Source organism: Schistocerca piceifrons, chromosome 6 (genome assembly GCF_021461385.2).
Source record: "Schistocerca piceifrons isolate TAMUIC-IGC-003096 chromosome 6, iqSchPice1.1, whole genome shotgun sequence".
NCBI lineage: Eukaryota > Metazoa > Arthropoda > Insecta > Orthoptera > Acrididae > Schistocerca > Schistocerca piceifrons.
Window position 1 is genome coordinate 369,782,957 of NC_060143.1, and position 12,032 is coordinate 369,794,988.

General features: G+C 40.5%; 1 protein-coding gene across 2 annotated transcripts in view; it reads right to left on the reverse strand.

The window, feature by feature from the left end:
- LOC124803114 (acyloxyacyl hydrolase-like) overlaps positions 1-12,032 on the reverse strand; it is a 55,832-nt gene that overhangs the window by 1,241 nt on the left and 42,559 nt on the right. Inside the window, exon 11 of one of the 2 annotated variants that reach the window (XM_047264278.1) lies at positions 11,264-11,543. The exons of the other annotated variant lie outside the window; for it this stretch is intronic. Coding sequence (XP_047120234.1) covers positions 11,529-11,543 — 15 coding nt within the window. The 3' untranslated portion in view covers positions 11,264-11,528. Of the gene's footprint in view, positions 1-11,263; positions 11,544-12,032 lie in introns of those variants that run through there. 2 annotated transcript variants of the gene reach the window in all.

The window sequence follows — 12,032 nt, forward strand, 5'->3', positions numbered from 1 at the left end:
GCCACCACATAGAAGTAACGTTAATTGTTGAGATAAGCAATTTGTTCGACAAAACACATTCTGATGGGGTAAGTGCCAAGTCTGTAGAAGCTATACGGAATAACTAAGGAGCCCCAAAAACCCTGTGTGCATGTGTCCAAGTGATATATGCAAATGATTTGAGTTTGTTACAGATATGCTTCACGAGATCAACTAAAATATTTAGTTCATCACTGTCAAAAGATGAGCTTGATGTAACACTCCTAAGGTGAACCTGTGATGTGCCATGATACAATTATAACCCCACTTTTTGTGGGGAAGACTGTGATGTCAAACTATCCCTTTGACATGTTGCAATTCTATGCACTGCCATAATTTGCAAAAGGTGTCACCCTTCAACAAGCCAGCGCTCCTCCACACTATGGGAACAATGTTCACAGGTTTCTGGATACAAAATTTCCCCAGCAGTGGACGGAAACGAGTGATTTCAAGTCATGGACAGTAAGATTCCCAGACCTAACACCACTACACTTAAACTGTTGGAGTTATTTGAAGTAACAAGTTTTTACACAAAATACCGTTACATTTGTGTGCGACAAACTAGAATATCATTTAGTGGTGTGTAGGGAGAAAAATGGAAGACACACTGAACTGCATTGAACAGGTATGCACACTTGGAGAGTTTCCCTTTCATTTCCATCTTGTTTCACGTACTTTCATTGCTTTTCTGTGACCATTTAAAACTACACCATTACTGTTTGGGCACACTATATATCTGCAGTGGAGAGTAGAGCTACTTACAGAAAAGAGCATAGTTTTACAAACTGTGAAGTAAAATTTGCATCAGTTTCTGTTCTGTCAATGGGTTTTTGTTAAAGTGTTAACTCATGATTTAAATGTTACTATTATTGTGCAGGGAAAAAATTACTACTTTGTGGCCAGTTTTGTGTTACCTTTTGACAGCTTATTTTTCAGTATTACATTAAAAATGAAAACATGTTAACTCATATTTACTAAATGTCATACATCACATTTATATTATTGGAAAGAATAAGAAACTTCCAAATACCATATTTACTCGAATTTATACCGCACTTTTTTGTTTTTGTAATCCAAAAAACTGCCTGTAGCTTAGAATAGAGTGCAAAGTACGCAAAAGTTCTGAAAAATGTTGGTAGGTGCCGCCACAACTAACTTCTGCCGTCGAAAAAATGTAGCGCTACACAGGCTTGCTTCGCAGGCACAAAGATAAATACTGATGCCAAAACCTCTGCGTCATTACATGAATTAAAAAACAGGTGGAAGACAAGCTTTTTTTCTCCGCCCTGAGTTTCGACCACTGCATTTTCCTACATTATCCAACGAAGTAAATACAAATTCCGTATTGTTCATCTTCGAATGTAGCAGCATTTCAATGTGCTACGAAAATCCAACTGGCAAGACTGTTTGGGATGTTTGCCAATATGGCCAACTCTACTTTCTGAATTTTTTCCTAACTCTTCACCATAAGAATAATACGAATATAAACATTTTGCCATGTATTATTTCGTGTTTGCTGCTATCTCATTTAAATCCTGTCTGCATAATAAACTACGAAACTAGAGTGAGAAAACAGCAAACGCGGAAGAATATACATATCATATCATGTCATGTTTATATTCGTATTATTCTTATGCCTAATGGTGATAGTCAGAAATGAAACGGCAATTGAATAGATTTTTAAATCTAGGATGACTCTAATTTCTGTGCAGAACGTAATGTACTAAAAAGGCGTCTGCAAAGATTTTCAAACGGAGAAAAATTTTCGCTTAACTGTGGTTCGGAACATCTTCTGTCATACGCAGTCTATTTTTGGTTCTTGTTGACCATAATCAAAGAAAGCAGCAGAGTAAGTAACAACAAATAGTCTCTTGCCACTGTTTCGCTAATGAGACGATTCCTCTTCCCCCTTTTTTTTTAATTGTAAGCGGCGGTAGCTTGCACGAAAGCAAGCCATGCCGCGAGCGGCGACAGGCCGTAAACACTTATTATCAGAATGAGGCAAACAATGCATGACACAGTACAGTAATGCATTTTCAGCTTAGAGTGACGTAAACACCTATAGCAAAGAGAACAGCACTTATCAGATCAAAGAAAAATAAGCAATCAATTCAAACCAGACTTCTCGTTATCCAACAGGCCTCAACCTCCGCTAATTTCAAGTTGCCGCCACTCATACCTCACCTGTCTTTCAACAACATCTTTGCCTCTGTACTTCCGCCTCGACTGACATTTCTGCCCAAACTCTTTGCCTTTACAAATGTCTGCTTGTGTGTGTGTGTGTGTGCGTGTGCGTGCGGGCACGCGCGTGTATACCTGTCCTTTTTTTCCCCTAAGGTAAGTCTTTCCGCTCCTGGGATTGGAATGACTCCTTACCCTTTCCCTTAAAATCCACATCCTTTCGTATTTCCCTCTCCTTCCCTCTTTCCTGATGAAGCAACCGTTGGTTGCGAAAGCTTGAGTTTTGTGTGTATGTTTGTGTTTGTTTGTGTGTCAACCTGCGTGCAAAAAGTATTGCAAATAGATAGTAGCAACAAAGTAATTTAAATGTTTTGTATGATGCACTAGTTTTTCATGTATTCTGTGGCAGTTAAAGAGAGATACAAGTGCTATGAGTACTGTCTGCAAAGTGTGTCACAAATACCACTAGTAAAGTAGTAGTAAATTAAAATGTCATGATTTATGTGGCAGCTCGCCTGCATTAACAGAAAAAAGTGCAGTAAGCAATAAACATTTTTCCTTTCATCATTTTGTAGGGGTTGGCAGCGAGAAAAAGTGTGGTAAAGATTTGAATTTATGTGTATAGTTTGTTGCAAGTCTCCAAGTGTTCTCATTCTCAAACAATGGTAACTGAAGTATGGATATTCTCGCATTGGGAGCAACACTGCCTTTTCATCTCCTACCTGTTTAATAGGTGGATGATTCTTACACCCCCCCCCCCCCCACCCCCCCCCCCCCCCCCCCAGTGATTCTTCCATACATTTTTATAATTCGTATTGATTTGGAAGACAATGCCTTCATCCCAACAACTGAGAATTTTGGGTTATAGAGTTCCACTACCTGCAGACATATGGCAGTGTCATCATTTCTGCAGACAAGGAAAGCTGCTTCACCACTCAATTTGGAAAGAATTAGTATCCTTGCAGAATATCAACACCTCCTGAGACCTGCCATTTCAGACATGTGTGTCACTCTTTCCCATGTTCTCACTGACAGGGTCTGCCATCCTAGGGTTGAAATCAGAACTGAAGATTGTAAATGTGGTCTTGTATGGATCTATGTCCATGATAGTCATCATCCTGATTTGAAGGTGCGACCCAGGGTGTTTACATGGTTCCTTCGCCTGTGCCTGTAGTATTCCTCTTCCTGTGGCTCAGAACTTGTTAATTTCATCAGCAAAAACTGACTTTCTCACACTAATGATGCCTTGTTCAAGCAATTTTAACTTGTAGTAGTTCACTGTACACCTATTTTCAAAATAGTCCACTTTCCATCATATTTATTATCTATACTCTTTGACTTAATATTGCAGAGTTAAAGTTCTCCTGAAATTCAGCTCCCATGCCATTCCCAGCACTTAACTTTCTTGGTCTCCACAATCGTTCCTAAAGAGGTGACACATTTGTTGATATATTTACATTGTCCATCGATGAAACAGTGTGGAATAACACTACAGAATGGTGTATTCATGCTATACGAATTGTCAACACAATTTCAGGTCACTCAGTTCAACAGTGAAAGTCATGGTGAACGTGCCAGTCTTACAAAAAGGGTGAATATAGTGTTGGCAGTTTCACTGGTGGAAGCAATTCTGAATGGACATTTTTTGTGAAGGTTGTTCGGTAAAGTTTAGACACTGCTGGGAAACTGGAAGACCAGGAATAATTTCAGATAAACAATACATCAGAATTTACTTGCTTGAAAAAGTATATACGAACAGATAATGTAGTTAGGAGGCAGTAAATATAATTTTGTTTTATGAATTGCATTTTGTTTTTGTGTGAGGCCAAATAATGACAAAATACCGTGTTTTTCTCCTTCAGGACAGCTGATTTTTGCTTATTGAAAATTTTCTTCTTAAAATGAAAACTGCTTCATATATGTTGTTGTTGTTGGTGGTGGTGGTGGTGGTGGTGGTGGTGGTCGTCTTCAGTCCCGAGATTGGTTTGATGCAGCTCTCCATGCTACTCTATCCTGTGCAAGCTTCATCATCTCCCAGTACCTACTGCAACCTACATCCTTCTGAATCTGTTTAGTGTATTCATCTCTTGGTCTCCCTCTACGATTTTTACCCTCCACGCAGCCCTCCAATACTAAATTGGTGATCCCTTGATGCCTCAGAACATGTCCTACCAACCGATCCCTTCTTCCAGTCGAGTTGTGCCACAAATTCCTCTTGTCCCCAATTCTATTCAATACCTCCTCATTAGTTACGTGATCTACAGATCTAATCTTCAGCATTATTCTGTAGCACCACATTTTGAAAGCTTCTATTCTCTTCTTGTCCAAACTACTTATCGTCCATGTTTCACTTCCATACATGGGTACACTCCATACAAATACTTTCAGAAAAGACTTCCTGACACATAAATCTATAATCAATGTTAACAAATTTCTCTTCTTCAGAAACGCTTTCCTTGCCATTGCCAATCTACATTTTATATCCTCTCTACTTCGACCATCATCAGTTATTTTGCTCCCCAAATGGCAAAACTCCTTTACTACTTTAAGTGTCTCATTTCCTAATCTAATTCCCTCAGCATCACCCGACTTATTTCGACTACTTTCCATTATCCTCGTTTTGCTTTTGTTGATGTTCATCTTATATCCTCCTTTCAAGACACTGTCCATTCCGTTCAACTGCTCTTCCAAGTCCTTTGCTGTCATCGGCGAACCTAAAAGTTTCATTTCTTCTCCATGGATTTTAATACCTACTCCAAATTTTTCTTTGGTTTCCTTCACTGCTTGCTCAATATACAGATTGAATAACATCGGGGAGAGGCTACAACCCTGTCTCACTCTCTTCCCAACCGCTGCTTCCCTTTCATGTCCCTCGACTCTTATAACTGCCTTTCCTTAATCTAGCTTCTAAAATAAGTCGTAGGGTCAGTATTGCCTCACGTGTCCCAACATTTCTACTGAATCCAAACAGATCTTCCCCGAGGTCGGCTTCTACTAGTTTTTCGATTCGTCTGTAAAGAATTCGCGTTAGTATTTTGCAGCCGTGACTTATTAAACAGATAGTTCGGTAATTTTTACATCTGTAGCACCTGCTTTCTTTGGGATTGGAGTTATTATATTCTTCTTGAAGCCTAAGGGTACTTTGCATGTCTCGTACATCTTGCTCACCAGATGGTAGAGTTTTCTTAGGACTGGCTCTCCCAAGGCCATCAGTAGTTCTAATGGAATGTTGTCTACTCCCGGGGTCTTGTTTCGACTCAGGTCTTTTCGTGCTCTGTCGAACTCTTCACTCAGTATCATATCTCCCATTTCATCTTCATCCTCTTCCATTTCCATAATTTTGTCCTCAAGTACATCGCTGTTGTATAGACCCTCTATATACTCCTTCCACTTTTCTGCTTTCCCTTCTTTGCTTAGAACTGGGTTCCCATCTGAGCTCTTGATATTCATACAAATGGCTCTCTTTTCTCCAAAGCTCTCTTTAATTTTCCTGTAGGCAGTATTTATCTTACCCCTAGTGAGATAAGCCTCTATATCCTTACATTTGTCCTCTAGCCATTCCTGCTTAGCCATTTTGCACTTCCTGTCGATCTCATTTATGAGACGTTTGTATTTCATTTTGCCTGATTCATTTACTGCGTTTTTATATTGTCTCCTTTCATGAATTAAATGCAATATTTCTTCTGTTACCCAAGGATTTCTACTAGCCCTCGTCTTTTTACCTACTTGATCCTCTGCTGCCTTCACTACTTTATCCCTCAAAGCTACCCATTCTTCTTCTACTGTATTTCTTTCCCCCATTCCTGTCAATCGTTCCCTAATGCTCTCCCTGAAGCTCTCTACAACCTCTGGTTCTTTCAGTTTATCCAGGTCCCATCTCCTTAAATTCCCACCTTTTTGCAGTTTCTTCAGTTTTAATCTACAGTTCATAACCAATAGATTGTGGTCAGAGTCCACATCTGCCCCTGGAAATGTCTTACAATTTAAAACCTGGTTCCTAAATCTCTGTCTTCCCATTATATAATCTTGATGGTGTTAGGACAGCAACCAGCCACAAATTTACTTTCAGTCCTAACACCATCAACATTTGTCTTCAAACAACAGCCATGGTCTCCATCATGTCATCATATGACAAAATTGCATTATATGATCTATCTGAAACCTGTCACTATCTCCAGGCTTCTTCCATGTATACAACCTTCTGTTATGATTCTTGAACCAAGTGTTAGCTATGATTAAGTTGTGCTGTGTGCAAAATTCTGCCAGGCGGCTTCCTCTTTCATTTCTTACCCCCAATCCATATTCACCTACTACGTTTACTTCCCTCCCTTTTCCTTCTGCTGGATTCCAGTCACCCATGACTATTAAATTTTCGTCTCCCTTCATTATCTGGATAATTTCTTTTATTTCATCATACATTTCTTCGTCTCTCCAGAGCTAGTTGGTATATAAACTTGTACTACTGTAGTAGGCGTGCGCTTCGTGTCTACCTTGGCTACAATTATGCGGTCACTATGCTGTTTGTAGTAGCTTACCCGGACTCCTATTTTTTTTAATTCATTATTAAACCTACACCTGCATTGCCTCTATTTGATTTTGTATTTATAATCCTGTATTCGCCTGACCAAAAGTCTTGTTCTTCCTGCCACCGAACTTCTAATTCCCACTATATCTAACTTTAACCTATCCATTTCCCTTTTTAAATTTTCTAACCTACCTCCCCGATTAAGGGATCTGACATTCCATGCTCTGATCCGTAGAACGCCAGTTTTCTTTCTCCTGATAACATCCTCTTGAGTAGTCCCCGCATGGAGATCCAAATGGGGGACTATTTTACCTACGGAATATTTAACCAAGAGGATGCCATCATCATTTAACCATACAGTAAAGCTGCGTGCCCTCGGGAAAAATTACGGCTGTAGTTCCCCCTTGCTTTCAGCCGTTCGCAGTACCAGCACAGCAAGGCTGTTTTTGTTAGTGTTACAAGGCCAGATCAGTCAATCATCCAGACTGTTGCCCCTGCAACTACTGAAAAGGCTGCTGCCCCTCTTCAGGAATCACACATTTGTCTGGCCTCTCAACGGATACCCCTCCGTTGTGGTTGGACCTGCGGTACAGATATCTGTATCGCTGAGGCACGCAAGCCTCCCCACGAACGGCAAGGTCCAAGGTCCATGGTTCATCTATACATAATCTTTATTACCATGTATTGTAAAACAATTTTTTTTTTTTTTTTTTTTTTTTTTGCAAGCAAAAATATCACTTGTACTACGCAATAAAATGTAGTATTAAGGAGTTATAGCTTTGTAAAATTCAGGAGTACTGCGCAACCGAGTACGATGACAAAAAAAGTTAATTTGCAATGCTAGCAAATAATGTCTGTGTTAGAACTTCCTTCCTGAGAAACTTTGACAGTTTCAATGTTGCCATTTGAAATGAATTGTGTTGTTTCGACATTTAGTTTTTTGATGCCCTCAGTACAACTGCCTTCAATTGTGAAACTGACAGTGATATGATACAGCCACAAAAAGCCATATGGAACTACCATGTATTACTGTTAATTTACTGGCACAGAATACTAGTCTATTTTCCGATAATGTGAAAATGTCACATTGTCAATATCTAATGTAATAAAAAAGTCCATTAAATCAGCCAGTTTCCCATCATCTCAATTGGATTCTCATAAACAATGGTAGAATTTGTTCATCTAGCAAGCAAATGTTACCACCTTCATCACAGAAGTCCAGTATTTCCTTGTCTTGTGTCTTCTGACATTGAATCTACAGTATCAGTTCTTTAAGGGTATGCTGAATAGTCAATTTAATAGTGGAAATAGAGAGCCCAGATTTACTATATTTTTATGCAGGAAATGAAGTCATATTATTGTAAAACTAATTATGGATCCCATTGTGGTTGCCTCTTTGAGGTGAGGGCTTGATATCATCAGATGGGGACTGCTGGTTAGTGCTCGCAAGCAGCAACTGTTGCTATCAGCTGCTTGCCTGCATGCCTTAACCACCAGTCTTCATCTGATATCAAGCTGTTGCCTGGAAGAAATATTGCGAGATAAACAGAATGACCTCCATGCCAACCAACGCGGATTCCAAAAACATTGATCATGGGAGACCCATCTTGCACTTTCCTCACAACATACTAAAAACCTTGGATCAGGGCAATAAGACAGATGCAGTATTTATCAATATCAAAAAAGCATTTGACTCTCTATCAGCGAACCCTCGGTAAGTGCCAGAGCCTTCATAGAGGTTGTCAAGATGGCAGCTAATGCAGCAGTGTAAGCAGCATGTGTGGATACAATGGTTAAAGGGTTACCTACCACAGCTGCAGCAGAGGTTCTAAGTGATCATCAACAAATGACAAGCTACAGCCAGGTACATTTGTTCTCCTGAATGAAGACAATGTGCTACCCATCTTGTGGCAGTCAGAGGTCATTGGTTGCACACAGTAATTGGAACCCAACTTGTGGTGACAGCACACAGCAAGTAAGGCTACCTGGGTTTCCACACAATGGGACGGGCAGAATAAGGGGAGGTGGGTCATGACTGTCAATCCATGCAGATGTACCTGTAATTGTCTCACAATGCAATGTTAAATATACAGTCCACTTTTATTAACCATAAAGAGGGAGGCAGTGCAGAAACACAATTTCTGTGTCTGGTTAAAACCATGGATCAAGGTAGTCTGGCAGATGCAGATGCCTTGATTTCCAAAATGCATTTCACTCAGTACTGCAACTACTTATTATTAGAAGTACAATTGTACAGGGTATCAAGCCATATTTGACTGGAATTTTTTTTTTTTGTCAAGAGGACACAGCAAGTTATCTTCGGTGGAGAGTCATCACAGATGTAGAAATTACTTAAGAGTATGGCCCAGGGAAGTGTTGGGGCCCTGGCTGTTTATGTTGCATATTTATGACCATGTGGACATATTAACAGCTCAGACTTCCCACAAATTATGCAGTTATATGTAATGTACTGTGTGAAATAAACTGCATACATATTTAACCAGATCTAGATAATATTTCAGAGTGTTGCGAAGATTGGCAACTCCACAACATTAAAAAATGTATCCTGTAATTATATCAGATTCACAGTTGGAACTGATCAACTTGTACAAAGAACTGGGTGTAACACTTCATAGGAATATGACATGGAGTGATCACATAGGCTCAGTTGTGGTAAATTAGGTGGCAGTCTGTGGTTTACTGGTAGGATATTGTAGAGTGCAATCAGTCTACAAAGAAAATTGGTTACAAATAACATGTGTGACTTGTCCTAGAATATGGATCCAGAATATTAAGACATAAACCAAATTTGACTAATATGCAATATTTTAATGTCTTCAGAGAAGGGATCACAAATGGTCACAGGTTTGTTTGACCAGTGTGTGTCACAGATGCTAAAGAAACTGAACTGGTAAGACTCTTGAAGATGATGAAAACCATCCAGAGAAGGCCTGTTTACAAAGTTTCAAGAACTGGCTTTGAATTGTGGTGCTAGGAATATACACTGTGATCAAAAGTATCCAGACACTTGGCTGCAAGTTAGTGGCACCCTCCGTTGGTAATGCTGGAATTCAATATGGTGTTGGCCCACCCTTAGCCTTGATGACAGCTTCCACTCTCGCAGGCATACATTCAATCAGGTGCTGGAAGGTTTCTTGGGGAATGGCAGCCCATTCTTCACAGAGTGCTGCACTGAGGAGAGATATCGATGTCGGTTGATGAGGCCTGACATGAAGTCATTGTTCCAAAACATTCCAAAGATGTTTTATAGGATTCAGTTCAGGACTCTGTGCAGACTAGTCCATTACAGGGATGTTATTGTTGTATAACCACTCCACCAAAGGCCCTGCATTATGAACAGGTGCTTAATCGTGTTGAAAGATGCAACTGCCATCCCCAATTGCTTTTCAACACTGTGAAGCAAGAAAGAACTTAAAACATCAATGTAGGCCTGTGCTGTGATAGTGCCACGCGAAACAAGGGGTGCAAGCCCTCTCCATGAAAACTGTGACCACACCATAACACCACCCCCTCTGAATGTTACTGTTGGCACTACACACACTGGCAAATGATATTCAATGGGCTTTCGCCATACTCTCACCCTGCCACTGGATCACCACATTGTGTACTGTGATTCGTCACTCCACAAGACTTTTTCCACTGATCAATTGTCCAATTTTTACGCTTCTTACAACATGCAAGGTGTCATTTGGCATTTACCGGTGTGATGTGTGGCTTATGAGCTGCCACTTGACCGTGAAATCGAAGTTTTCTCACCTCCCGCCTAATTGTCATAGTACTTGCAGTGGATCCTGATGCGGTTTGGAAGTCCTGTGTGATGGTCTGGATAGATGTTTGCCTGTTACACATTACGACCCTCTTCGACTGTTGGCAGTCTCCGTCAGTCAATAGACAAGGTCGGCCTGTACACTTTTGTGCTGTAAGTGTCCCTTCACGTTTCCACTTCACTATAACATCGGAAACAATGGATCTAGGGATGCTCAGGAGTGTGGGAATCTCATGTACAGACATATGACAGAAGTGACACCTTATCACCTGACCATGTTCAAAGTCCATGAGTTCCGCAGAGCACCCCATTCTATTCTCTCATGATGTCTAATGACTGCTTAGGTCACTGATATGGAGTACCTGGCAGTGGGTGGCAGCAGAATGCACCCAATATGAAAATAGTATGTTTCTGGTGGTGTCCGGATACTATTGATCACTTGGTATACCACAACCCCCTACATATCACTGTAATAGGATCGCAAGGACATGATTAGATTAATTGCAGCATGCACTGAGGCATGTAAAAGGTCATTCATCCTGTGCTCCATACATGAATGGAACAGGTAAAAATTCTAACAGGTACAATGGGATGCACTCTTTGCTATGCATTTCATCGTAGTTTCTGAGTAGAGATGTGGATGAGATCCAGTGGTGATCCCAAGGGCCATGTATTGAACGTTTTTCACCAGGAAAGTCAGAAGATTTGTCGATATAAATTACTTTTTAATTTGGTCTGTTAATCAGTGCAACTTATGATAGAACTACAATGATTTATTTCAACTATAAGACAAGTTGCATGCTTAACATGGCAAGTTTCTGAACAAGTTTACAGAACACTGCCATAGCTTTTTAATGAAAAGAACAAAATGATCTGTGCAACTGCAGAAATAATAAACAAAGCAAAGTGGCAGTTAATATTTTTTCACTTTTTTTTTATCAGCCCAATGTGTAGCTATGGGCAACCGATAGAGAAAAGACTTACTTACTTTGGGGTTTTCCAGTTCTTGCAAATTTACTACAGTTCCAGGTGCTGCAATAAAGACTAGCTTAGTTTCATTTACACATTTCAAATACTTAAGTTCTTTATTCACTGAAATTAAGTTCTACTCAAAAATGTTACTCCTTTTTCTCATTTTATTTGTTGCTACAGCAAACTACACTCCTGGAAATGGAAAAAAGAACACATTGACACCGGTGTGTCAGACCCACCATACTTGCTCCGGACACTGCGAGAGGGCTGTACAAGCAATGATCACACACACGGCACAGCGGACACACCAGGAACCGCGGTGTTGGCCGTCGAATGGCGCTAGCTGCGCAGCATTTGTGCACCACCGCCGTCAGTGTCAGCCAGTTTGCCGTGGCATACGGAGCTCCATCGCAGTCTTTAACACTGGTAGCATGCCGCGACAGCGTGGACGTGAACCGTATGTGCAGTTGACGGACTTTGAGCGAGGACGTATAGTGGGCATGCGGGAGGCCGGGTGGACGTACCGCCGAATTGCTCAACACGTGGGGC